Here is a 24,746-nt window from a genome sequence, read left to right as displayed (position 1 = left end):
CCATGGTACACGACCGGAAGGGTAGGAGGCTGCGACTACGGACGCGAGAATGGTCAGTCCGCAAATTTGCTCGTACTCCGTACACAATCTGGGCCATCGATTAGGTTGGTGGAACAGAACTCCCTGATCCACGGGACTCCATAGCGGGAATCTCCCACGGTTTTGTGAGAATTACCAGGGTTATCCAAGAGCAGATTAGAAATTTTCTGGTCCTTTTCTGGAGGACTCGGGAGGCCGTTGTTGATTTGCCTGAAATGAAGGTGAATCATAAGATTCGATGACTCAAAGTAGGTGACGAAAATCTTGAGGATCACTATGCGTCCGCTATACCTATCTCAATCAACGATCTATTTATTTATTCCCACCGGTCAGGGATGATAGGCTCCAATGACATCAGGCTCGGCATATCGTTCACCAAATATTATGAACTCCGTCGCTGGTACGAGTTCCTTCCTTTAGGAGGTAAAGAAAGCCAATGTCAGTGCTTCGGACCGCCTAGTTCAGTGGTTCTGGAGGAACGCTGTCTAAGTGTATACGCTAACGGAGCAACAGACAACCTGAACTATTTGGATTGGCATCGTAGCTGTACTAGGCAATTGTTAGTGGGAGCGACTAACTGTCTCCAGGATGTTTCTCCGAACCTCCGTGGTTTGGTTCTCGGGGGGGCGACTCCATCCACCTGTGATGGCGTTACAGCTAAGAGTTTTAGCAACTGTGTGGTCGCAAATCAGCGTCCAATTTGCTCACCCGATCGCGCTTCACTTAGTTTACTAGAAATTAAATGGCCCCAGAGGTCGTGGCCTCATGCACCCAACGGCAACACGTTCTCTCCTAGCACTCTGTTACTACTTGCTTTTTTTCCTTTTGCCGCATTAGGACGATAAAAATAAAATTACAAAATAGAGAAAAGAAAATCAAAAGGGGACGCGGCTGATCATGGTATATTTGTTCCGTGTAGGAAATGTATGGAGTTACTCGGCTAGCACCTCTTGCCTCAGGCACAGTGGGCGTGTCCTTACCAAGAGAATAGTGTGTGTGTTTACCGTATGATATTTATTCTCGTAAGGAGTGCCGAAAAAGGGAGGGAAAATCGAATCTCTCTTATCCAGCGGTTTACCCCACAGATCAATTATATGTCCATTCCCACGAGCAAATTGTACATATGATGTTCATATTAATATCGGGCTGGATTTCTTGACCGTGCTTCTCCCAATGGCAGCAATGCGTCCCTCAAGTGCATTCCACAGATTGACGTTGTTGTCACGGCTAGCGAGTAGATTGGAGAACTAAACTTAAGGGGGTTTGTTTCCCTGACCCGCCCGGGAGATGGATGGTATTTGTGGTATTTTTGGCATACCTTACCTACCATCTGGGTATGATTACCGGTACCTGGGAGGTACTCTGTAAGTAACTTTGGTCGACGGGCCGGGAGAGGCGGCAGATCCGAGTCATACGGACTACTACTTGTATTTATGTAAGGTAGCAGTAGGCAACTCCGGCCGAACAGTCGTTAGTTACTGCTAGTATTCTGCTTGTACCAGTCTTTCCGTACGGTACAGCCCCAGAGTTGTCTTACCCATGAATGAGTGGTTGGTCGATGAATTGTAAAGAGGAGATTCAGGAGAACTTAATATGATATTAATATACCAAGTTACCAACAGTCGTCGATACGCACTTCGGTACTAGCCAGAAAAGGCTTTAGTTCTTCCTTTCGCAAGTGTACCAAAAATTTATTTTTTTTAGATTTTCTTTAATTATAGTAAAGAGGAACGAGTGCACACCTTCAGAGAAGTTTTGGCATGACTTGCAGCTAGATGCAATAATAGCAACAGGTGAAAATAGTAGGTCAAAACCGTTGCTGAGTCCTCATTCAGAAAAATTTCTTTTGTCTTGGACGGTTATTTTCATTTTACGTAGATTGGCTACTGGGATTGTTGAAGAGGTGTAAGTGTCTTCAAAAATCTTTTTTTTCTCCGTGAATTATTATTGTTGTTATTATTTTAATTTTTTTTCCCTACTGCGTTCTTTGGTTCCTTGCGGTACCTGAATTGTTTCTACTCGCGTTCTTTGGAAAGGGCCGGCCGTCAGTCAGTCTCCGCTGCCTGTCACGATTCCCCTAAAGTTGACTAGCATCCATTCCACACCCATCCTCACCCTCCCCATTATCTCCCTATTCCCTTCCTTTTCCATTCCACGCCTTCCAACCCCTCCTGCTCCTCTTCCTTTCTCTCTTTCTCCTCCTACGGTCGTCTTCCATCTCATCCTCATTAATTTCCTCCGATCCAGTGAACGGCCCATCTTCTGCTTGAGTCAGAAGATTAGGTGCCCATTCTAAGGATCTGGTTTCTCCCCTTTTCTTTTTTTCCTTTTTTTTGCCCTACTTACTTTTTACTTCTTGTTCATTGTCGTTTGTTATCTTCCTCGTGGTTATCTTCATTTCTCCATATACTCGTCTCATTTTCGATTCGCTTTTGTACATGGCTCGACCGCTCTAGACAGCATTCGCCATCCTGGACCCTTGTGTTCCTTTACGCCTTTCTCGTTGAACTCCCTCTTCGACCATCGCCCAATTCGAGCCTTTCGTTTTCCTTTCCTGTGTCCCCGACATCATTTTCGCATTCATCCTAGCGTTTTATTTTTCTTTCTTTCGTTTCCTTTAATCGAGTCATATCTGTATAATCTATCATTTGCATTTGTTAGAACAGGTACGGACTTACGACTTCCCTTCTAGGGGGCGCGAGAACATGGTTATGGTGAAGAAACATCGATCGTGGATCGGCCAATCTTCGTCCTGCATTTCTTTTTTTGTGCGATCTTAGCTGACGGGCATGTGGTACAGGATCTCTGTTTTCTTCCTTTCTCCTCCCTCGAGTTACTCCTGACCCTATACCTACCTCCACCTGTGCCCTGCGGACGATAGCCAGTACACCCCGTTGGCATCGCATCCTTCAGACGTCGTTACTTACGCGTCAAACCCCTTTCCATCCGGTTACCGGAGGAGAACAACATGGCAGCGTTGGTACAGACAATCCCGCAACAAAGTGGCACGGTCTCTGTGCTTCAGACTCGTCCCTCTTCTTCCTCGGGCGCCTTTACTCCTTCTCAGTCATCACAACAGCAGAACTCGCGAAGTTCAACCATGTCTTGGAATTCTTACAATACAGTCGGTGGTTCGGGGAGTTACAGGGTTGGCCACCAGGTCGTGGCACCCTATGCTTTTACTAGCACTCCCAATCTCTCCAGTTCGACCAACATGTCAAATCGGCAGTCATGGTCCCCTCACTTGAGGCCGGAGCATCGAACGTCCTCTGCTCCGTCGGCTCCTCAAGTGTCCCCAAGTCCTGCACACCCGGGAGTCAACTCGCGTTTTGCCAATCATCCTGCAGCTGGTTCTGTATCAACATCCTCTTCCAACTCTTCCGTCCAATCCTACATGTCGAAAGACGACACCGCTATCCCGTCGAGACAACCGCGTAGCGGCGAACCCCCTCTCCGTCCTTTATCCACCATTAACCTCTCTTCCCCCCCCTCTCCCAACTTTATGAACATTTCCTCTCCGACTGTTGCCCGCCCATCGCCTGATCGCTATCGTCGCGGTACTCGTCGACCGGATGGTGCCGGGGCTTCGCAGCCCGCCGCTAACCCAGTCAACGCACCTGGATCTGGCCGTCTTGCGCCGACGACGGACGACCACCTTTCACAATCGAACACGGCGTCAGGGTCTAAGGGACCGGCACAAGATACGTCTCGTAAACCTGGCCACAACAGGGTGCCCAGTGCCGATGATTCGTCGCGGACAGAAAAACAGCCAGAGTTGGCGAAGAGATACAGGCGACGAAGCTGGGGCAATATTGATAATGCTGGTCTCATTAATCTACAACTTCATCTGCCCTCATCGTCACCAATCCCAACAACAGGCGGCCACGATTATTTCGATCCAAGCCACCGGCCAAATTCGGCGCAGTCCAACAGAGACGCTTCGGGAAGCAACCATTCCCCCAATTCGTCAACCTCTTCTGTAAGAGCAAAGTGACATGGTGTCGGGATTATATACCATCAGTTGGCTAACATTAACCAGGTTCGTGATACGGCACATACGGAGTCTGCGTCGTCGTCTACCAAAGTTGTTGCTAAACCGGAAGATACTAAACGAACTACAAAACCCTCACCGTTGTCGCAACCTGTTACTCAAGATCCCACCCCTGGGAGTGCGACAACGGCACAACCGGAGTCTAAAGGGAAACAGGTTCCAACGGAGAGTCTTGCAACACAACGGCTGGCTGATATTACAAACAATGATTTCAAGAGACCCGGTAAATCCCGGTTGAGAAGGGCTTTCTCGTTCGGAAGCGCATCAGAACTTCTCAAGGCATCTGCTGCTCAAAGTAGCGCGAACAAGAGGGAGGCTATTGCTGCAGAGAAAACTCGGAGGGAACTGCTAAAGCAGGAACTGGGCCCGGAGCAGGCCGCTATTGCTGAGCAACAAGAAGCCAGTGGCCTTGGCGAGAGTATCTACTCCCACCACCAAGGCCGCTTCTTTAACAGCTCTACAGACAATTTGTCTGTCTCTTCTACAGCATCATCCGCTTCGATCATGCTCCGGAAGATGGGTAAGGGGATGAAACGGTCGACGAGGTCCCTCGTTGGATTATTCCGCCCCAAGTCAATTGTGAGCACGGCATCCAATGACGGCGTTATCGTCGAACCGATGGCACCTCAATTGTCCGTGGTCAACGTCGAAGCGGACCGGAAAGGCGTAGCTGCGAATCCGGACCCGCAAGATGTCCCTCGTGGCGGGACATTGTTTCCCAAGGTGGAACCTAAATCCCAAAGTCCCTCGGCTGCCGAAGATAGCGCTGCAGATAATTCTCAAATGCGTAAGAGCATTGTGGGAGGTGACAGGGAGCGGGCGGAGGTTCTAGCTGCAGTAAGGAAGGGTATCCTCAAAAGTGAGTTTTCCTCTCACGCTCTTGACCTAGCTAGGCTCTTGTTGGCTAACATATACGATCAGAAACCTCCGAAGCAGCAAATTCCACACCGAATAAGCAGGCCGAGCGTCACTTGACTACGAACCGGAGCGATTCACCTCATTCCAGTGCTCCCAGTACTCCTGAGGACCAAACACGGTCCGACAACCGACGTTCTGACGCAGTCCGGATCGCTGGTGAGGATGATTTTCTACCAGACGGGAGGTTCCTTGATTCCAAGGGAGCTTCCATTACACCAGCGGCTCCTAAAAGTCTCGTCTTCAGTCCCCGCATCCAGTTCCATGATACTTGGCCGAGCGGCGAGTATGATCGTCGTGGTGACATCGCCACCTGCAATCGACTGACCCCTCTCCTTGCCCAACAGATCAAAGAGGAGCTGAACAATTTCAAGATGGTAAGTCGAGCTGGAGCCCTCCGGACGGTTCCTTGATTAGCAAATGTTAACATAGCTGCAGGAGATGGAAGTTCACGAGACCTCGAAGATTTATACCCACTTCCTCTAATCCGCTGCATATCGAACGGCGTTTTTTTTTTTTTTTTTTTTTTTTCTTTTCTTTTTCCCTCCCCTATTCTATCTGACGTTTGTGTCATTACTCTCTGGACGGCTGTTGGATCTATGAATGGCGTGGTTATCCAACATTGGTGTGTTGACTTGTAGACCTGCTTTTCTTAGAGCAACATTTGGGTTGCGTCTTCAGTTTCCTACTTGTGGATTTCGAAAACGCCCTTTTGACCCCGATTGCCGACTTCGCGAATCCCGGCCATTCACTTGTGTATCTGCTATGTTCTCGGTGTTACGGCGCTAGCAGCTTGGTTTCCTTTGCGTTGAAATCTGTGGATTTTACATTGAAGAATGGATTGAAAATTGGAGCTGTGCATACTTTGTTTTTTTTTTTTTTTTTTTTTTTCCCTTTTGATTGTTTGTGATCATCCGGCTCCGATCTACCTTGCCTTGCAACCTTTGAGCTTCGATCTGTGCCGCTTATTCCTCTCCGAGCGTAATCATGTTTACGGATTCTTTTAATCTCTTCCATCTGCGGTCCATCGCAGTTGAGTTGCATCAGAGCCATCCAGTCTCTTATTTTGTGCTTTTGCAAGCGTGAAAAGGGCCATATCCCCTTGGTTGTTGTCACCGAGTCTTGGTATTCTATCTTTTTCAGCGCTTCTCGCTTTCTCATGCATGGCACGTCTTTTGTACAGCTTTCAGGGACTGGTCTATCATCATACTTGGCCTACTCTATTGTTTATTGACTGGGTAGTAAAATGCAGCAGTTCACAGCCCACCTCAGGGCAGTAATGATCCTCGGGCTTATTTTCCAAAACACTAGAACCATTTTCCGTATAAGAAGAGTACCATCCATCGGCTGAGTTGTCTTATATAGAATGCTGTCCCGGAGCGTCAAATTAGATTAGTGGTGATGTTGACCTTGCACCATGAACAGAGTCTTGTGAAGTAGGACCTATGTTTGAGAAAGACTACCTCTGGAGTTGCTCATCTTCGGGACTGTATGTCACTAGCGTCTTAAAGTATGTAGTCTAATAAACTATGGGCCTTTGGCTATGGCACTATCATTAAGCTAGCGGCCGACTACCTATAACCTAAGACAATAAATAGTATAAGCAACAAGGCTAGTCTCTTCTAGATCTGTGGTCTGGAAGTGGCCATTCTGCCATAACGGCAATTCGAGGAGGACCCTTCGGCTTAAACAGGGGCGTCAAAAGTACCTTGATTACATGGTTTCGTGGAGCCCTTGTGATTCCCATGAATCAGCTATAACCCGTTTGTCTAAGGGGGAAGCGAGATACGGCTCAGGTGGTCTAGCTGTGATGATCTCGCTTCTTTTCCTTGGTTTGGATGGGTCTTAGGAGTTTTCTAGAAAAGCACTTGCAGGAGTAGGAATGATCCTGTTAATAGTGGGTAAATGTTATCATGCATCTTGATCTATACTCTTCTTTCCATTGTTCCTTGATTAAGTAAGTTCAGGTGTTTAATCGTCAGGGAGTGGACACATACTGTACAGTAACTTCTTAATAGTCCACCCCTCTCTCATTTCTTTGACACTTTCCCACACCAGTACAAACCCCGCAACAATGGACGACGCCAAACGAGCGAGATCGTTGTTCTTTTCTCATGGACTTGGCCCATACGTTCTTATGGGGAACGACCATCAAAAGCCCTTGATTTATGTTTTGCAATCCAACGCTTATATTCTTGATAACGCTCGCGGCATTATTTTATTCACTGCCCACTGGGAAGCTTCGCAGCCCCATATATCTGCAGGGCAAACCCCTCAGATATATTATGACTATGCTGGTGCCCCTGGACTCCCACAAGAGGCATACGAATACAGATACCCTGCACCGGGAAACCCAGACCTTGCCGCTCGAATTGCACAGACCTTAGAAGGTGCTGGTTTTCAACCAGTGCTGGGTACGACAAGAGGCTGGGACCACGGGCTATTTGTGCCTTTGCTCGTTATGCGGCCGCAAGCAGACTTGCCTGTCGTCCAGATGAGCATTCTTAAAGGTGTATGTGACGAGGATGCTGCAGAGCGAAATCTGAGATATGGTGCTGCCATGAAATAATTTCGCGATGACGGCTATGTCTTGTTGTTCAGTGATTCATCTTACCATCATCTAGACAAGGTTTTGGAGGCCCTCCCGGAAAGAAAAGGGAACGGAAAAGTGGACAACCCAACACACAAATTCGAAGCTGAAATTGAACGTGCAGTTGCCGTTTCGGATCCAGGTGTGAGAATTCCTACCTTGAAAATGTGGCGGCGTTTCCCGTAGAGCTATGAAGCGCACCCTGAAGGTAAAGCGGAACATTTTATGCCATTCTTGATTGCCGCTGGGGCAGCAGGTAATGGCCCAGGGAGGAACACCAGAAGTTGGAATCTCTTTGGAGCACCTATGAGCACTTACTTATGGTGAGACCCAACATTTCTCCATCTTCTCTTGATTCGCCGCACGGTCCAATGTCCTTTGCCTGCGCATGGGGTGGTTATAAGACCTGAGCGCCCACTGAGCGTTGACTGGAGATGAGAATTACTCAGTAAGCGACCCCCCGAGCGCTCTTATTAAAGCGGCCTCATCCGAATAGGGAAAGTCACGGTGATGCTAGAAAATCAAGTCTGTATAGCATACATACTACTTACTACATCCTACATCCTTCTCTAAGCGTTGATATATCCATTAACAGGACCTGTTGAATGTCAACACAACAATAACCATAGAACACCTTATGTGTCTCCTACCCTGGAGTATATATACACACACAAATCTACAAACCAAACCAACCCAAGATAATACCAAACAGAACCCCAACCCCGGATAAATCATATTCAATAAAATAAAACCCACCCGGCCCGATCTCCCGAAAAGGAAGGAAAAAAATCTTCCCTCCCCCTTCCCTGCATTAGTCTACTTAGTTTAGTTTCTTCTCGGTAGAGTTCTCGTCAGATAATATCTTTGGCAGAAAATTGCCGATGGTAGGCTTAAGTAAAAGGTTACGGGTTAGGGTTTAGCGTTTCAACCCCCACGCTTTTGGGGCCCACGTTACCTTGAGGTGGTATTCGGGTGCGTGGCGCCCCACTTCACTTTGGTGGTTTGGATGAATCCCGGTGCTTTTGAACTTTGTTGGGTTTGGGTTTTGAACTTTGGGGATGCGTACTAGTGTAGGGATCTGGTTTGGGGTATGTAGTCGAGGTACGGTACCTAGGTGTGTGGCGTTGGGTTGTTGGACTTTTGGAGGGTTGATTGGTAGATTTGTTATGTAGTGTACTCTGTACGGAGTATGGTTTGTGTCTTTGGAGAGTCTATTAGTTTAAGGGTGAGTGACGTATGTGCTTTATTTTTATTTTTATTTTTATTTTTTTTACTGTATATTCTTTTGGGTCTTGTTTATGTTGGAGTGATAGGTTGGTTACGGGGACTGGTGTTAGGGCTTATATTTGATGGAAGATTATTCCGCGTTTTTCGGATTGGATCGTGGTAGATCTGGTCTTTCTGGTACTGACCTTCTGATAGAACTCTTAACTCTTTCCGCACTGAAAATGGTCGGACTTATTCATCTTGTACTGGCCGACCTTCTTATCATCCGTGGTGAACAGGCCGTAGTCACGGTTCTTGTAGATAGCTGTATCCCAGCATCAGCAGCAGTTCATTCCAAACCACAGAAACCCTCCAATGTAAGAGGACGATAAAACCAGAGTGACATACTATAGTACCCCATCTTGTTGTTGAACTCAAACTCCTCGAAATCAGGGCATCCCTTGCAACGCACACCGTGCTTACCACCGCTCACATCGCTGAGCGAAGACATGAAGATGGCTTTGTTATTGACGTCGTTGCAGTCAGGGGGGTTATTGAGGAAGACGAATCCATCTGCATTGATGGGAGCCATGCCATCGTTGACTGAGCCGCTTTTCATGGAGTAGATGTAGAAGTCTGCTGCTGCAAGGGGAGCGAGGGCCGCGGCGGCGAGAGTGGCGATGGCGAACTTCATGATGAATGTTTGGGGGTGAAGGGTTTCTGACTATAGAGTATGAGAGTGATTGTATGCTTGGGTGATTGTGTTCATGGAGTATACGGGGGGATTTCAGGCTGGCTTTATAGCTCCAGGAGAGTTGGTCGTGTTGGCCTTGCTTCTGTCCATTTTGTCCCTCAATTCCTTAGCCAAGGTGTGTATACTGGTATAAACAGGTTTTGCTGCTTGAAGATATTGGAATAGGAATGACAGCAGGGGCCAAAATATGAATACATGCTATATTGAGATATTGAGGTGTTATGGGAGGGTTTTCGGGTGTACCTGGTGAACTGCTGCAGGGATCAACTCGCTTGAGTTGTAGGGTCTAGATAGACTTCGAAGCGGAGCCTCAGGGTCTACACGCGCGATTACGAATGCGGCTGCTGCAGTAGAAGGCTATGGGAGATGTATGGGCATACTCTGATGTATGTAAATGACTGACCAATGTCCATTGGTTATGATGTTCTGGGGTCCCGTTTGGTACCTTGATCTTGGATAGAATCAGTTTTGGTATGAGAATGACTAAACGGCCATCACAATCTTTCTTTGGTACTTGTGGGTCTGAGGTCCAGCTTTGGCAAATCGCAATGCTGCTACTGTGTATCATCTAGTAAAGGTGGATATAAGAGATGGAGCGCATTGATTAAATACGAGGATTATCATTTGTACTGTACAATTTAGCATACAAAAGGGGGTTCATTGATAAGCTGACGCAAGGTTCATAGTCCAGTAGGATGAGACTACCTTTAAGATGGATACACTTGAGCATCTCTTGAGTCCAGCTGGCAGCTGCTCTCAGAGAAGAGCCAGCAGTTTGACCCGCTGAGTACTTCATACCCCATGTGGCGAGTGTGGTGCTTGGCGCACTTTGGGGCCGGAAAATTTGGACGAACGTTCCATGGGTCACCCGAAAAGTCAATCAGTGTTGTGCCTCGAGATTTTGTTGCAAGCAGTAAACAATACTGATCGCTGTTTATACTGCTACCCAACTTTTCCTACGCCGTGATGCTCCCGAAAGAATGAAGCCCTATCTTGTATTGAGGGAATGAGGCTAAATACGGGATTGGGTTCCGGCCCCAGAAGATGCTCAAGAATAACCAGTCTCGGGATTGGAACGGGAGAGATATTCCTGCCCCAATTAAATTTAATTTACGCCATATCCTGAAGATACAATCTGTGAATACCCTCCCGAAGAAACCGACGTATATCTAGAGGGGAAAATGTGAGAGCGTAGGAGAATCCTTGACGGCAGCACGTGAGGGGCTGTCAATTCCGAGTGCAACACGTGCCGAGGCAACCCGATCCATGCCGATCTACAAGCCCTAACTCATCTGGAGTACACAGTAGATTCAACTCCCCCGGGAGAATGACGTACGAGGATTGCCTCTTCCCCTCACGAAGGATCCCGAGCTCTTAATATCAGTCTTTATAGCTTTTCCGTCAACGCGGAGTAGTGTATTGCCACACCGACAATTAGGAGGACTTTGCATCCTACCAGACCAGATATGGACGGGTAGCCGAGAAGCTGGGACCGGAAGTGACCCTTTGGGTGCCGGCCCACGGGGAACGTCCGGACGCGGGGGTCATATGAGTTAGTAATACATTCCTTTGCAAAAGCTTAGAATCTTGTTAAGCCGATATATTGAAATTCAAGTAGTAAGATGATTATATCTCTCGGACGACGTGAAGTACTCCGAGAGAAACACTTGAAGATAGTTTCTATTCGACTCCTAGATTTATTGTCATTCGGGAAGGCAAGTAAACTGCCGAAAGTGATATCCCGCGACAGAAGGAAACCCCCACGGAAGGACCGAAACTTCCCCCCACGAAGATTTTTGTCACGAGAGAAGAAAAAAACCCCCACGCTGGAATCACTCCACAATGACACTCGCTAGGTTCGTTTCTGCTTCCTGATTCCACGAAGGCTTTTCCCCGGTCTCCAGACTTCTATCTGTTTGCTTGGGTCTTCCCCAGTCTTTTTCCCCGCCTTGGCCTTCCCCATTGGTCTCAACCATACCTAATTGACTCGGTCCCCATTTGCCTAAATCCCATCCCGACATATTCCCATGTCGGGAAGCCCAACGGGTGCGGTTCCGCCGGTCGTCATAGTTTTTTTTCTTTTCTTCCATACACAAAAAGGTCCCTGATCCCAAGTCTGGATGCAACCTTCGACGACATTCTCCTCTCTCCTCCCTTTCCTCCTCCTTACTTCTTTACCTTGCTTCTCCTCCTTCCTACCCCCTTCTTCTATCCTTCCCTTCCGCCTCTTCCTGCTGCATTTCGGAGTAGTGTCCTAAAACCGGCAAGCCGAAAGCTCCTAATGTGCTGGGCATGATTTAGTTGAAAAAAAAGTCAAATACTTCTCATCTCCCATACCCCACGGGGTCTTTTTGTTCTCAGAGACGACTTGAGGAACCGACAACCCCCAACTACCATCAGCTATGGCGGACATCTCGAAGTCCGGCTCTGATGCCGCCCACCTTGAAGAAAGGCCCGTAGTCACCACAGCGAACCCGGCGCTGGCCGACCCGGCAACGCGCGCGCGGATAGAGAAGAGCCTGAAGCGCAAACTCGATGCTCGCTGCGGCTTCTTCGTTATTATCTACATCATGAACTACCTGGATCGGAACAACATGGCCGCTGCTCGTCTTAAGGGGCTTCAGGATGACCTGGGACTGGATTACAGCCAATACGCGACCTGCTTGAGTATTCTTTATGTCGGTTATATTTTGATGCAGATCCCTTCCAACATCTTCATCAACAGAATCCCGCGGCCCTCTCTCTACATCGGAGCCGTTATGCTTCTGTGGGGTCTTATCTCGACCTTGTCGGGCGTCGCCACCAACTTTGCGGGAATGGTCTGCATCCGTTTCTTCCTGGGTTTTGTTGAGGCTGCTTTCCTACCGGGAGCTCTCATGATCCTGTCGAAATGGTACACTCGTCGTGAGCTCACAACGAGAAATGCTATCCTTTTCTGTGGAAATCTTATTTCCAATGCATTCTCGGCACTCGTTGGAGCTGGTGTCCTTTCCAACATGCAGGGCGTTCTTGGTCACGCTGCCTGGCGTTGGCTCTTCTGGAGTAAGCTCCCTTGACTCTCCCCGATATCACACTGATGACTGACACATTTCCAGTCGAGGGTGCCGCCACAATGTTTATTGCCCTCTGTGCAGCAGTCATTCTTCCTGATTTGCCGCACAATACACGCGGTTTCACCAAGGACGAGCTTGACCTGGCTCAGCTACGAATGGCCGAGGATGTCGGCGAGGCTGATGTTGACTCTGAGGACCAAGGGCCGTGGGATGGCTTGTTCATGGCCGTCAAGGATATCAAGATCTATGTCATGATGATCACCTTTACTGCCTACGTGGTCGGCCTCTCGTTCAACGCCTTCTTCGTAAGTTCGCCCTGTCTGCTCACTTTTTTGTGTGCCCAGTCTAACTCGAGAATCTTAGCCTACCCTTACTGGAACCCTCGGATTCGGCTATGTGCCCACTCTGCTTATGAGCGCTCCCCCATGGGTGTTCTCCTGTTTGTTCTCTCTGGCGGTTGCCTGGAGCTCCGATCGGTACCAGGAGAAGGTACGTCTTGCCTCACGACAGTCCCACGATCATAAATTGCCCATCTAACCGACTCCTCTAGTTCTGGCACATTGTCGGCCCTATTATCGTCGGCCTGGTCGGATTCATCATCAGCATGTGCACCCTGAACGTCGCAGCTCGCTACGTCGCTCTCTTCCTCCAAGCCGCTTCCTACGCTGGGTAAGCTTTCCCTTTATACCTACTCCATATGATCCATCACACCCATACTAACCGCACAAAACTTTACAGATTCATCGTCTTCTACTCCTGGATCAGTACATCCTTCCCCCGACCCCCCGCCAAGCGTGCCGTCGCAATCGCCATGATCAACGCATTCAGTCAACTCGGCAACGTCGCCGGTTCCTACGTCTGGGATCTCTCTGAAAACGGATACCGGAAGAGCTACGGCATCGTGACAGCCATGTTCGGCATCACCATTGTCGGCTGCTACGGATTCCGCATGATGCTCAAGAACTTGAACAAGGAGCTCGAAGAAGCCGAGACTAATGCCACCACTGAGCCCGAATCGGATGAGACCCTGGCTAGGAGCAAGGGTTTCCGGTACATTACTTAGGTTCGGCTTGTTCTTGTTTTTGTTCTTGTCTAAGGGTCTTTCATGGGCTGGGCTGGTTTATGGGATCTCGGTTAACGATTGCTGGCTGGTTTGAGTTTTTTTTTTAGATTTTCTTTCTCGTTTCACGATGGAACGTGTATATGATTTTATTTGACATGATGGGTTTTTTCCATGTCTGAACATATTTTATCTCAATCAAAATATCTTGAAAATCCAATTATACGAGAGAAAAGGCTGTAGTCTCATAATAAGTATTGGTTAGCGCCTCAATAAGGACGTCTATAAATAGGTATGATGTATGTACATTTTGGTAGCTCATGGACGATCCATTTGCTGCCCGTGGCCGAAGAACAGGTTTTCTCCCTCACGCGGAAAACAACAAAAACACCCTGGAACCCCCCAACCCCCGTAGGATCGAACTGACTACTTCGCGCCGCCCTTTCAATTGGTTTCCTCCATTAAATCAACGTCTACAAGACTCCCAGCGCGCGAGCCTCATGTTCAAGTAATGTTTCGAACTCATGTCGAAGAGCAACATAAAGCGCCATGGGGCCATGCCTGGCGATCATCCAACACCTTCATCACCTGTACAATGAGTCTAGCAATGTTCACCGGTAAGTGCCAACTGCGAACGGAGACATTTCAACATATCCAATGTCACCTAATTCTCACGACGTTCAGATGAGCTTCTCTTCGCCTTCATGATACCATTGCTCCCGACGGTGCTCGAGCATCGAATCGGCCTCCTGCCATCACTGACACAAAGATACACGTCTATTTTCCTCGCGGAGGGAGCATTCGTATCCGTCGTGTCAAGTCCATTTATCGGCGCATTCGCCGACGCAGTTTCTAGTAAAAAGACCCTCTTACTGATCCTCCTTGTACTGGCCTTGGTCAGTACGGCTTGTTTATCACTCGCGTCCCAATGTATGTATATCTCATCCTTTGGAGGTTTATTGATTCCTACGTTTTTAAACTGGATTGACGAGGAAATACAGTGGTATGGCTATTTATCGGTCGCTTCTTCCAATGCATCACCAGCAATGCATTATGGATTGTAGGCATGTCAACCATGGCCGAGAACCTCGGAAGCGAGCACATGGGCAAGATCTCCGGGTTAACGACTACCCTCACAGCCACAGGAACCACCACGGGACCTGTGCTTGCAGGACTATTATTCGAACTGGGTGGTTACTGGTGTGCGTGGACCGGCGCGGCTGCTTTTCTCCTGCTGGATATCATTATGCGTCTCATCATGATCGAGAAGCGGGTCAAACCCCACCAAGGAAATGAGGACGAGAACGAGGACGGGGAGCAAGACCCTCTATTGCAGAATCAACCACCCCGATTAGAAGAAGACGGCGAAGGGTCCGGTTCAGAGGTGCGCGGATGGCGCTTCCACGTCCGTCTATTCCGCGTACCACGTTTCTCGGCCGGGGTTTTCTGCGCCTTCGTTTATGCTGTACTGGTTGGTTGCTTTGAAAGTACGCTGGCTGTGCACGTGCGAGCCGTGTTTGGATGGGGGGCTTTACATGTTGGTGTTTTGCTGGCGTTGATCCAGGGGCCTGGGATGCTGCTGGCTGCTCCGGTGGGTTGGATGAAAGATAGGATCGGGTCGCGTGCTCCGACGGCAGTGGGACTTTTCGGGTTGTTGCCTTTTGTCGTACTGTTGGGGGTGCCTGGTAGTGGGTTGTTTCCGGGGATGGGGGTGCAAGGTTGGGAAAAGAGTCTCTATGTGGGTTGTATGGCGTCGATTGGATGTCTTCTGTCCTTGCTGAATGGGGTGGGCTCGATGCAGGCGACTGGTAAGTTTGGAAATGAGGTTGTTGACTAAGGTATCTGGCTAAGATCCATTTCATATAGAAACGATCGACTTGCTCGAAGCACACCAGCCTGGTATCTTTGGTCCTAAGGGAGGGTATTCTCGCGCGATAGCTGTGACTAGTATGACCTGGATGACTGGACTGTTGGCCGGTCCTCTTCTGGCGGAGTTCGTGGTGGGCAATTTCGGTTACTTCGAGTTGCAATGTTGCCTTGGTGAGCTTTTCCTCTATATCAGTTCGATGATTATGTTTTCTGATCGTACTAGGGGTCTTGTCTTTTACAGCAGGGCTTATCGCTCTGGTTTTCCTGGGCTCTCCTGTGTCGAAGTCTACGGAACAGCAAGATGTGTTGTATCAATGAAAAACTCATGTCTATAGATTATATAATGTAATGTAGTGTAATATAATGTATTATAATGTATTATTGGAACAGGGACCCGAAAACCAATATTGGCCTGAGCAGCATGTATTGACATTTCCCAGTTTTGAAGGTGCATGGTTAAAGCATTTTTTCCCGCTGTATATTAAATCACTGATTCTCGGGCAATCAAGCGGGAGATATTCATGGGGGAAGAAGCTGTGAATCAGGGTGATGGGACGACAACCTGCTCCGCGCCTCACGGTCTTTTTCATAAAAATTTTGTGAAAGCAGTCGGATCATTCTGCGATCGGTCTTCTTCGAAGGCGTACGTGGGACGCGTGTGGCTAGCAAAAACAACGTCGGAATCATGTAAGGTGGGAGGGAAATGGCAAGAACTTCCTTGATTTGGGCGACCTTTTGAAGGGCAGCTGGATCTTGACTTGCATCTTTCAAAGAGATTTCTGCCGTTTCGGAATTCTCTGGGTGTCCGCTGAGGTACAAGAACGCAGCCAGGCAAGGATCTTCTTTGCCATCAATGACGCCGAGAAGGTCTACCACAATGGCATCTTTGGGAGTAAGAGATTTCCTTGCAAGGTGCTCGACCTCAACCACGTCGATCCGACAACCGTCAAGCTTTACGATAGTGTCTTTGCGGCCAATATACTCAATCCGTCCATCGTGAGTCCATCGTGCCAGGTCTCCTGATCGATATAAGCGGGTGATTTGGCGGTTGGGGTGAAGCTCATTTAGCCAGGGCGGGAGATCTTCCATAAAGCCAGCTGGCTTCGTACGATCGGATGCTTGATGATTCTGGTCAAGATAACCCCTTGAAAGATGAGGCCCTTCAATTACAATCTCACCGACCGCGCCAAGTGGCATGAGCTTCGCCGGGCAGTTTGGGTCAACAATCCAAATTGCACCACTGGATGGCCGTCCGATCGTAGCGGGTGAGCTACCAGGATCATGTACATTGTCGTTGTAGGCACAGCAGACTGCTGCTTCGCCCATGCCAAATTGGTTGATCAACATTGTCGAGCTTCCAGCCCAGTTGTTCAGCAGGTCTCTCGAAAGGGGCTCCCCGCCGATACATAAGATCTTGAGATTTCTCATTGCTTCTGGATTTGCTTTAATGGCCACCGTAGGTGTGAGGAAGGCAATATTGGCGTCGAGCATTTGAATGTTGTCGGCGAGATCCTGAACAGTCTTCATCGGCCCAGGCACGCAGCAGCAACCCCCTAGAATCAGAGGAACCAAAAATTCCAAATTGCTGATGTCGAATGCGTAATCATCGAAACTCAAGAACCTGGTGCCTTTATTCAGGCCAAGGTTCTCGGCATAGTCTCTAATAGCAGATGCGTAGGACCTGTGCTCTTGTACAATGGCCTTGGGCCTACCGGTGCTTCCAGAGGTGAACAAAACCGTACAGGCGTTGGATGGCTGAACCACTGGCAATAGGGCAAAGTGAATTTGGCAAGGAAGCGTTTGTAGCCATTCAAGGGTGACCACGATGACGGTGTCGATTGTATTATGGAATTGATCTGCGAAGAATGGATCACTCAACATGATCTTGGCGTTGGTGCGCTGTATTACGGAGTCGAGATAGGCTGGTGGATTGCTTGAGTGGATCGAGATATACGCTCCTCCTGCACGCAGGATGGCCAGTCGAGCTACGATTGCCCACGTTGATTTCTGGAAGCTACTCAAGACAAAGGTTTCGGGCCGTACGCCCAACCGGGTGAGATGATGTGCTAGCCGGAAGGAAAGATTATCCAATTCTTCATAGGTTAAGTCGCCATCAAATGAACGAACTGCCAGCCTCTTTGGATGCCGCTGACAATTTTCCAAGATTAACTCATGCAGACAGTTGGGGTTAGAGGCTGATTTGGTGTGGGTAAGGCTCTTAATTATTTTTCTGTGGGACTCTGAGCAGTAGTCAATCGCTTCGAGCTTTAAACTCGCGGGGGAGACCGTAATTTGCCGGAGCACGTGTTGAAAAGTCCACAGCATGCTCTCATCCAAAGAATTGGAGACATTTTCTGCCCTCTTGATGCTCGCGCTCAACCGGTTATCACGCCCAATGACAACAAGCTGGATGATGAGACAAGATCAGAAGATGAAAACTAATTGCATGTTAAGCTGGTGGAACTTACCTCTACATTTCCATTAAGAGAGGTCAGTGGTGTCAAGAGTTTATGGAACTTGGTTATATATCTGAGTGCTGCGGTGCAGACATGGCGGGAGGGAGAGGGCTTCGCTCCAAAACTGGTCACTTCGTGACCTTTGTTCATCTCTAAAGTTTGAAGAAGTGACCGTACATCCCAGTCAGGCTCCACCCGCACGGTGTAAGCAATTGGGGGATTAGGTTGTGGAACGTTTCCTTCATCGTAGCTTATGCTTATCACTTCCTCTGGCTGGAAGCAACGAAGGGTAAGAATCCAAGCTGCTTTCAAAAGAGTCGATTCCTTGATGGACCTAGACGCCAAAGTCTCTCGCCAATTGGACCAGGACTGGCACAGGTCCAGTTGAATGGCATCTTTAAACCAGTCAATGGACTTCGTGGGAGATGGAATAATTTGGCGGCCTATCCCCTCGATAGAAAGCCTACTCGAGTCCACCAGGCTTGGGGCCATCTTTCACCAAGTTCACAATGTTAATCGAAGTGATGAATTTCTTTGCGGGGAACGAGGACTGTTTGTACACTAGTTCTTGACCGCAATGACGAACGACAACCTTGGGAAATACTCCGTATCGGACTGGCCTGCAGATCTCGGTGGAGACTGTTCGAATTAGCAGAAAATGAGGTCATTCCTAGTTATGGACTAGGGAAAACCTTATATACTTGGAACAAAAGATGTAGCCTCCAAATAGTACTCCATAAAGGGACCACAATGGGGAAGTGGGAAAGACCCAGCGAATCATGGAATACGTTCAGAATTGCTTCCTTGTTGTGGCGTAGCTAAACTTGCGAGGAGTCAAGCAAAACCTATACGTATCTTGTTCCTGGGCTCCACTTTCGGTATGAATTGAGGAACGAAAAAGCGAGGGCGGTGGGCATGTTTTCCTCCAGACTTTCTTTCTCAGTTTCTCTCTCTCTGTTCGTTGGATGGACGTAACTTCTGCCATCTATTTGCAATGATGACTGTTACCGTGAAATCGACCTCGAATGGGCATCGCTCGGCGGAAGCCCCTCTAGATCACGATTTCCACAACGCTTGGGGCACTATATATTCAAACAGCGGATTCATAAACGACGATCGTGCTCGCCAAGTATGGGAAGATTACACCGTGAACCCTGCCAGAGTTGAACAACAGTACCACGTTCTTCTGAACGAGTATACCGACCGTTTTCAGTCCTTTTTCAAGGGATACTGGCCCATTACATTCCATGCGCATGTCAGTGATGTGCTCATACCAACGACTATAGCCAGTCTCATTCTTAATACCGCGTCGACCTGTCCATTAGTGGTGGAGGATCCAGCACTGTCGCCCTTGCTTAAGGATGACCCTGAGCCCGAAAAGGTTCATCAATTTGTTCGGGGCCTTCTAGGCTGGACCGATATCCATATCAAGTCGCCGAAATTAGCCATTGTCGATGGAATTTATGGCTGCGCCTATGGGCCATTGGTAAGTCTTTTCAATGTCCCCCAATAATCCAACACAAGAGATATTAAGCAAGCTAGGCGCATTCATCGGACGAGTGGGAGTATCAGATCATTGGATCGGGCCCTGAATCAATTCATATAGGTCGAAGTGACTTCTCGTCAGAGGCCACACTGTTGAATAAACTCATCGAGGCTAAAAAAGAAGGCTGTGTCGCGGTTGTAAGCGATCTGGTGAATGCCTCAGACGGATCAGTCTTCCCTCCCGAATCCTTTCGTCTCCTACGATCCTGCTGTAACCAAGCACGCATATGCCTCCTCGTGGACGAAGCCATGACCGCGATCAGGTGCGGAGCGCCACTGGTCTCCCAAAGACCAGAATATTTTGAAGACGGGAGCCTTCAGCCCGACATGATCGCCTTTGGTAAAGGGACGGGCATCAGCGGCGTTGCAATCAACTTCAATGGGTTGATGATGCGACATCTCGCTTTCCATAAACAGGAACTGATTCGCCAGTCAATTAGATTCTGGCGTTCTATGGTCACGAGGCCTATTGCCATCCCAGTGTTAATCGAGGCCTTGGGGATTCTGAATTTGGCTAAGGCGGAGGATTGGCCAGCAAGAAGTGAACAGATTGGAAGAGCGTTTCGAGAGTTCATTCTTCGCTATGCTGGGGATGATGGTCATGGAAAAGAGATTGTTCGCGGTTTAGGTGCTTTCATCGCCGTCGACCGTGAGATATCCAAGAAATTCAACGTAATGGCAGCCTTTCGAAGGCGAAGTGCTTGGGCGCGGTGGATTCCAAAGCTGAACAGCGCTGCTGCTGTTGATTCTCAAGCTATTGAGCGGTATATAGTCGGTGTTGATGCTAAGCCCCTTCGGCAGACACTGGCGAAAGAGGCACAAAAGCAGGGGACAAAGCCGCTCTGGTGTTGGGTCTGTGGGATTGACGCAATTGTAGAGGATTGGTGCCGAACTTGCTTTTTGGGACACTGTGGCACCCAAGACTGTGCAAAAGGCTTCCACGCCCATAATTGTCTCTAGAACGTAACTTCCTAGAGTGGCTTCACGCCGAGCTAATACTTGATGAACAGTTTGGTTGGTCGATAGGAAAAGCATATCACCTACACTTGCATAGATTCTTTCAAAGAATATAATATATTTCGCTCGATCAATAACCAGAATGAGAAGAATAATAGCAATGACCAAGCTAAGTGATGGACCCATAGTAAAAACAAGTTAGGGGGTCAGGATTTAGTGCGCGGGGGTCAGGTCTACCGTTTGGGTTATATAAGAGGGGACACCTGACCCCCTTGGACCAACACCCCAAGAATTCGACAATGAAGCGGATACTGTTCTTAACTACTGTTCCACCACACATCGTCGAGAAATATGTTTCTGACCATGATTGGTCGAATGAGATGTTACCGTCACTTCTTTCGAAAAGGGGTGCCTCGGTAACCATCAAACGGTGGACGGACGAGGACATCATCTCCTCCATCCTGGACAGTGACATAGTCACTTTTCTCTGGGCCGAAGACTATATCCAACATCCACTTGAGTTTGGAGAATTCCTGATTACGGCCAAAAAGGCAATCGAAACAGTTGGACACGGCGCAAACCGTCCCCGTGTACTGAATCATATCGACCTGGTCCAATGGAACATGGACAAGAAGTATCTCCTTGATATGCACCACGCAGGGTTCAACATACCCACGACTGAAATCTTCGATGCAGAGCAATTTACCTGCACGTCGGCACTACATCAACGCCTACAAGAATTTCAATCATCGGGGCCTATCGTACTCAAACCATCTGTCTCTGCGTCCTCCAACAGCACTCGACTCATCCCAGATATATCAGCACTATCAGCTGATGATGCTGCGTATCTAGAGCTTTGTGTGAAGGGCCGCCTGGGGAGTTCCTTGGTTGTACAGAAATTTGAGTCAGCCATTGCCACGGGCGAATATTCTTTCGTGTTCGTTGGGGAACAGCTGTCTCACGTTGCGCTGAAAACGCCCAAAAACGGCGAGTTTCGCTGCCAGCCCCAATTTGGTGGCGAGAATAATTGCATACCTATCGAGCAAATTGGGGAGACAACATTGTCGACGGTGAATTCTATTTTTGATACCCTCAAGGATCGGTTCGGGAACGGTTCAACAGGGGTGATGGGATATGTACGCATCGATGGCTTAGTGGCCGAAGATCGTGCATTCGTTCTGATGGAGATCGAAGCTATCGAGCCAGAACTTTACCTTGAAATGGGGGGTCTGGAAGATATGCTTTCCCTTTTGTTGAAATAGCTTCAGAGACTTGGTTGTCGATAGTTTCCACTCACTTCAATTGTGAACGATGATTCATCTACAGGGAATCTGCTCGATAGAAATGGGCCTCCTCCCTAATGATCATTCTTTAGACTTGACAGGTCGAGGAATCGTTATGGGTTAGATGTTTGAGAGCATGTTCATTGCTTCGCAGGCATAAATCGACCCCTAGAGTGTATTTGGGTCTCCCGAGGACTTAGCTCCACTATGTGAGCATGAACTGCTTCGCTGCGACTCGGGAGCATGAAGCGATGGAAGAGAAGTGTCTACAGATAACAAACATATGCGGGATTAAAGGAATATGTCAAACAATGAACAATGCTTTTTTGATATCTTGTGCTCCTAACCAAAAAGATTACTTCCAGTGCTTTTCAAAATCCAGATCCAGCTGTTGGTATTAACGTATTCACATAAATAAACAGAAGTCTATCAAGACAAAGTACATTCAAGAAAGAAAAAGAAAAAGAAACGAGGAAAAAGAGCTAGCCGAATAACTATTAACGCATTATAGGACTTGTCTTCTCTTCGTGGTGTAAGTTGAAATGGTAACCCCCGTTGCTCTAATCAAGATATGGATCGCTGACGGTGATACACAATCTCATGGGGTGACCAGTCCAGTAAGGGGCTCCCGAGGCTCGTCAAGTTCATATCTAATGTGTTCTTCTCGTCGTGGATAGCGTTTTCGGAACATGGAATAAGGAATGAATTTTGACTGTTTCAGATTGGTTGCCCCTCGGAACTTTTAATCTTATAGGTGATTCTCGGGCAGTGTAAATAAATATGGGCTGATGTCTTTTCATGATCAACAAGATGAGGTCTAAGCATTTCTTTCCAAAACATCGTATGGGTTCTTGTCCTTGACACCGGAAACGTCTGTGGGGGCCTCAACTTCTTCTTTGGTGAGCTTCTTAGCACCATTCTTCACCGGGGAGAAGCCCTGTCCAGGTTCTTGGTTGGCCAGGCGTGCCTTCTGCTTCGAAGAAGCGCGAGTCCGGATCGGAGAATTATCGGCGGCGGACTGTTGGGACTTCTTCCGGAGTGCCTGGGCCTTGTTGATAGCTTCATCCTCAGTGGCTTCGCTCGTTTCGCCACTCATCTCGACGGACTTCTGAATCTCACGGCTCACGCGGTGCAATGCATCGAGGCCGGCCTTCTCAGCGGCATGCATGTGGGTGGGCTGCTGAGGACTGGGATCCTTGCGAGACAGATAGGAACGGATGAAGAAGCGGACGAAAAGGTAAGTCAGGGGCAGAAGATAAGTTACGTTGAGCCAAATCGCAAAACCTTGGCCGCTGGTGTCCATGCAAGTAACCATGGGACCCACACGAGGCTGCGACAGATTACCAGGGATCTCCGGCGCATAGCCCACATTCTCAGCAATGCCTTCTGCGCCAGCTGCCCGGAATCCGAGCTTCTTAAGCCAAGGGGCGACACCGGAAGCAGCTGCGGTCGCCATGGTGGAGCGGACTGCAGATGCGGCGGCGGCAGCCTTAGACTGGGGAGGAAGGGTGTAGTGGACAAAGAGGTAGGAGGCAGCCCAGGTGGTTCCGACCAGGAACTGGGTGATTTGCATGGAGGTCAGAGAGCGCTTAATCACGGCGGGGACACGAATGCGGAGAGCAGTCAGGGTATAATAAGTGTACTAAGTTTTGTGGTTAGTTCGCTGCAGGATTACGCATTCAACCAATCATACGTACCATCATCGCATGGATTGCCGAATTGACCAGGGTGAAGATCCAGATGGGAGGGGCGACGTAACGGATACCGGCCCACATGCACATCATGGCGCCGGCGTGGTGGTAAGTTTGCAGGGTCGAGCTCTTCTTGCCCTTGGCCAAGATAATCGCAGTATCCAACACTTCGTAGAACTTGGACAAGTAGAAGATCCAGCCCAGGTAGGCCAATCCTTGATTCCACATCCGACCGACATCGGTAGGGTCAGGCACTCCGCCGTCGGCTAACTTGTATTCGGGATTATGAATGGACCACTGGTTGGTCAAAGGGTTGTACGTGGCGGCATTTCCGTAGCCCCGGGGACCATTGATCTTGCAGAGCGCATCCACGACACCCACGAGTCCATTGGGATCATCCCGGTCTGGCCACGAGTTCCGGAACGCCTGGAACATGCCGGCGAAAGTCCATGCGGAGTACACGGCGAGGAAGACATTGTGAAGAATGACGAAAGCCTTGAAGAGTTTTGTCTGACTGAATCCCCAGGGTTTGTATCCGCGGCTCTTGTTCACGCGATTGAGCAGACAAACGGTGACGGCGTAGACACTGGCAATGGTGATAGGGACGCGCACATCTAGCAGTTGGTTATACAACTGAGGAGGGATATTGAAAGGTTGGTTCCATGTGGGTTCAGAGACCTGAGGAGCTGGGAGAGTGGTAGGGAGTTCGTCTGGGGGAAATTTTAATAAAGAGGAGGGCGGGAGGCCGATGCGCACGACCGCTGGGCCTGACGCGGTCTCGAGGTTCAGATCGAACATGGTGCTAGATATTCCACACTGGGGAGCGTAAAGTTGCAAGTTGAGGTAAGGAGATTGGCCTTGTATCCAAGCTCACTTCCTCGGGAGTGAGAATCGCGATTCCCTTCGGTTTAAGGAAAGAGGGAAAATTTTTGGAAGAAAAAGAGAACTATAGAATACAGAATCACGGAGAAGGTCAACCAAAAAAGAGAGGTATTATATATGACGATAATTACCCTCTGTAGCCAGAAATTGGAGCTCGGAGTGAATGCAGAACCCCAGCAGCAACAGGAAGATCAACTTAGTCGGCAATGAGGCATTTGACGAAAAAAAAAGGAAGAATGGAAGATAAATGATCGACCAGTCTCAGCCAAACAGACCAGGCATTCATGTTTGAGTTCTGGGGTCACCAAACGGTCCGGATCAATGGGAGTGAAGATTATCTCCGTAAGTGGAGCCGCGATGCATTTTGTTGGGAACTTGGCCCTGACGAACGCGCA

The 24,746-nt window shown here is 48.7% G+C and overlaps 8 protein-coding genes across 8 annotated transcripts; 5 read left to right on the top strand and 3 right to left on the bottom strand.

Annotated features, from left to right (window-relative positions):
* Positions 1-1,767: 1,767 nt before the first annotated feature.
* F9C07_2137760 (uncharacterized protein) lies at positions 1,768-5,545 on the top strand. The gene is made up of 4 exons (XM_071509157.1): positions 1,768-2,705; positions 2,840-4,018; positions 4,079-4,949; positions 5,012-5,545. Exons 2-4 carry the CDS (start codon positions 3,008-3,010, stop codon positions 5,416-5,418), a joined length of 2,289 nt encoding a protein of 762 aa, XP_071365749.1. The 5' UTR covers positions 1,768-2,705; positions 2,840-3,007; the 3' UTR covers positions 5,419-5,545.
* A 1,534-nt stretch (positions 5,546-7,079) lies between these two features.
* Positions 7,080-7,574, top strand: F9C07_1058 (putative 4,5-DOPA dioxygenase extRadiol; the record flags this gene model as incomplete). The annotated part of the gene is made up of 1 exon (XM_041284128.1): positions 7,080-7,574. The coding sequence occupies one exon, from the start codon at positions 7,080-7,082 to the stop codon at positions 7,572-7,574; it is 495 nt and encodes a 164-aa protein (XP_041140892.1).
* Positions 7,575-9,022: 1,448 nt separating this feature from the next.
* On the bottom strand, positions 9,023-9,495 carry F9C07_1057 (uncharacterized protein; the record flags this gene model as incomplete). The annotated part of the gene is made up of 2 exons (XM_041284135.1): positions 9,023-9,126; positions 9,210-9,495. The coding sequence occupies 2 exons, from the start codon at positions 9,493-9,495 to the stop codon at positions 9,023-9,025; spliced, it is 390 nt and encodes a 129-aa protein (XP_041140893.1).
* Positions 9,496-11,444: 1,949 nt separating this feature from the next.
* On the top strand, positions 11,445-13,931 carry F9C07_2279368 (major facilitator superfamily domain-containing protein). The gene is made up of 5 exons (XM_041288430.2): positions 11,445-12,597; positions 12,651-12,913; positions 12,972-13,097; positions 13,159-13,277; positions 13,347-13,931. The coding sequence occupies exons 1-5, from the start codon at positions 11,958-11,960 to the stop codon at positions 13,669-13,671; spliced, it is 1,473 nt and encodes a 490-aa protein (XP_041140894.2). The 5' UTR covers positions 11,445-11,957; the 3' UTR covers positions 13,672-13,931.
* F9C07_1067681 (major facilitator superfamily domain-containing protein) lies at positions 13,907-15,956 on the top strand. Its single transcript, XM_071507471.1, has 5 exons — positions 13,907-14,285; positions 14,353-14,598; positions 14,670-15,476; positions 15,535-15,708; positions 15,761-15,956. The coding sequence occupies exons 1-5, from the start codon at positions 14,180-14,182 to the stop codon at positions 15,853-15,855; spliced, it is 1,428 nt and encodes a 475-aa protein (XP_071365748.1). The 5' UTR covers positions 13,907-14,179; the 3' UTR covers positions 15,856-15,956.
* Positions 15,957-16,056: 100 nt separating this feature from the next.
* Positions 16,057-18,731, bottom strand: F9C07_2058678 (AMP dependent ligase; the record flags this gene model as incomplete). Its single annotated transcript, XM_071508617.1, has 4 exons — positions 16,057-17,943; positions 18,006-18,327; positions 18,461-18,632; positions 18,695-18,731. 4 exons carry the CDS (start codon positions 18,729-18,731, stop codon positions 16,057-16,059), a joined length of 2,418 nt encoding a protein of 805 aa, XP_071365747.1.
* A 256-nt stretch (positions 18,732-18,987) lies between these two features.
* F9C07_1053 (uncharacterized protein) lies at positions 18,988-21,757 on the top strand (the record flags this gene model as incomplete). The annotated part of the gene is made up of 3 exons (XM_071507441.1): positions 18,988-19,479; positions 19,536-20,302; positions 20,902-21,757. 3 exons carry the CDS (start codon positions 18,988-18,990, stop codon positions 21,755-21,757), a joined length of 2,115 nt encoding a protein of 704 aa, XP_071365746.1.
* A 419-nt stretch (positions 21,758-22,176) lies between these two features.
* Positions 22,177-24,589, bottom strand: F9C07_1067655 (GNS1/SUR4 family-domain-containing protein). Its single transcript, XM_041288440.2, has 2 exons — positions 23,476-24,589; positions 22,177-23,420 (listed from the first exon to the last, which is right to left on the bottom strand). The coding sequence occupies exons 1-2, from the start codon at positions 24,265-24,267 to the stop codon at positions 22,596-22,598; spliced, it is 1,617 nt and encodes a 538-aa protein (XP_041140898.1). The 5' UTR covers positions 24,268-24,589; the 3' UTR covers positions 22,177-22,595.
* Between the last annotated feature and the right edge of the window lie 157 nt (positions 24,590-24,746).

Source organism: Aspergillus flavus, chromosome 1, assembly GCF_009017415.1.
Source record: "Aspergillus flavus chromosome 1, complete sequence".
NCBI classification, from domain to species: Eukaryota; Fungi; Ascomycota; class Eurotiomycetes; order Eurotiales; family Aspergillaceae; genus Aspergillus; species Aspergillus flavus.
The sequence above is the reverse complement of the archived record's forward strand: the minus strand, read 5'-3'. Positions and strand labels throughout refer to the sequence as shown.

Coding starts and splice junctions, on each gene's coding strand:
- F9C07_2137760 (XM_071509157.1), top strand. CDS start 3,008: ATGGCAGCGTTGGTACAGACAATCCCGCAACAAAGTGGCACGGTCTCT. Junction 4,019..4,078: donor CCAATTCGTCAACCTCTTCT/GTAAGAGCAAAG, acceptor AACATTAACCAG/GTTCGTGATACGGCACATAC. Junction 4,950..5,011: donor AAGGAAGGGTATCCTCAAAA/GTGAGTTTTCCT, acceptor ATATACGATCAG/AAACCTCCGAAGCAGCAAAT.
- F9C07_2279368 (XM_041288430.2), top strand. CDS start 11,958: ATGGCGGACATCTCGAAGTCCGGCTCTGATGCCGCCCACCTTGAAGAA. Junction 12,598..12,650: donor CTGGCGTTGGCTCTTCTGGA/GTAAGCTCCCTT, acceptor ACACATTTCCAG/TCGAGGGTGCCGCCACAATG. Junction 13,278..13,346: donor CAAGCCGCTTCCTACGCTGG/GTAAGCTTTCCC, acceptor AAAACTTTACAG/ATTCATCGTCTTCTACTCCT.
- F9C07_1067681 (XM_071507471.1), top strand. CDS start 14,180: ATGTTTCGAACTCATGTCGAAGAGCAACATAAAGCGCCATGGGGCCAT. Junction 15,477..15,534: donor GGGCTCGATGCAGGCGACTG/GTAAGTTTGGAA, acceptor CATTTCATATAG/AAACGATCGACTTGCTCGAA. Junction 15,709..15,760: donor CGAGTTGCAATGTTGCCTTG/GTGAGCTTTTCC, acceptor TGATCGTACTAG/GGGTCTTGTCTTTTACAGCA.
- F9C07_1067655 (XM_041288440.2), bottom strand. CDS start 24,267: ATGTTCGATCTGAACCTCGAGACCGCGTCAGGCCCAGCGGTCGTGCGC. Junction 23,421..23,475: donor CGGCAATCCATGCGATGATG/GTACGTATGATT, acceptor CACAAAACTTAG/TACACTTATTATACCCTGAC.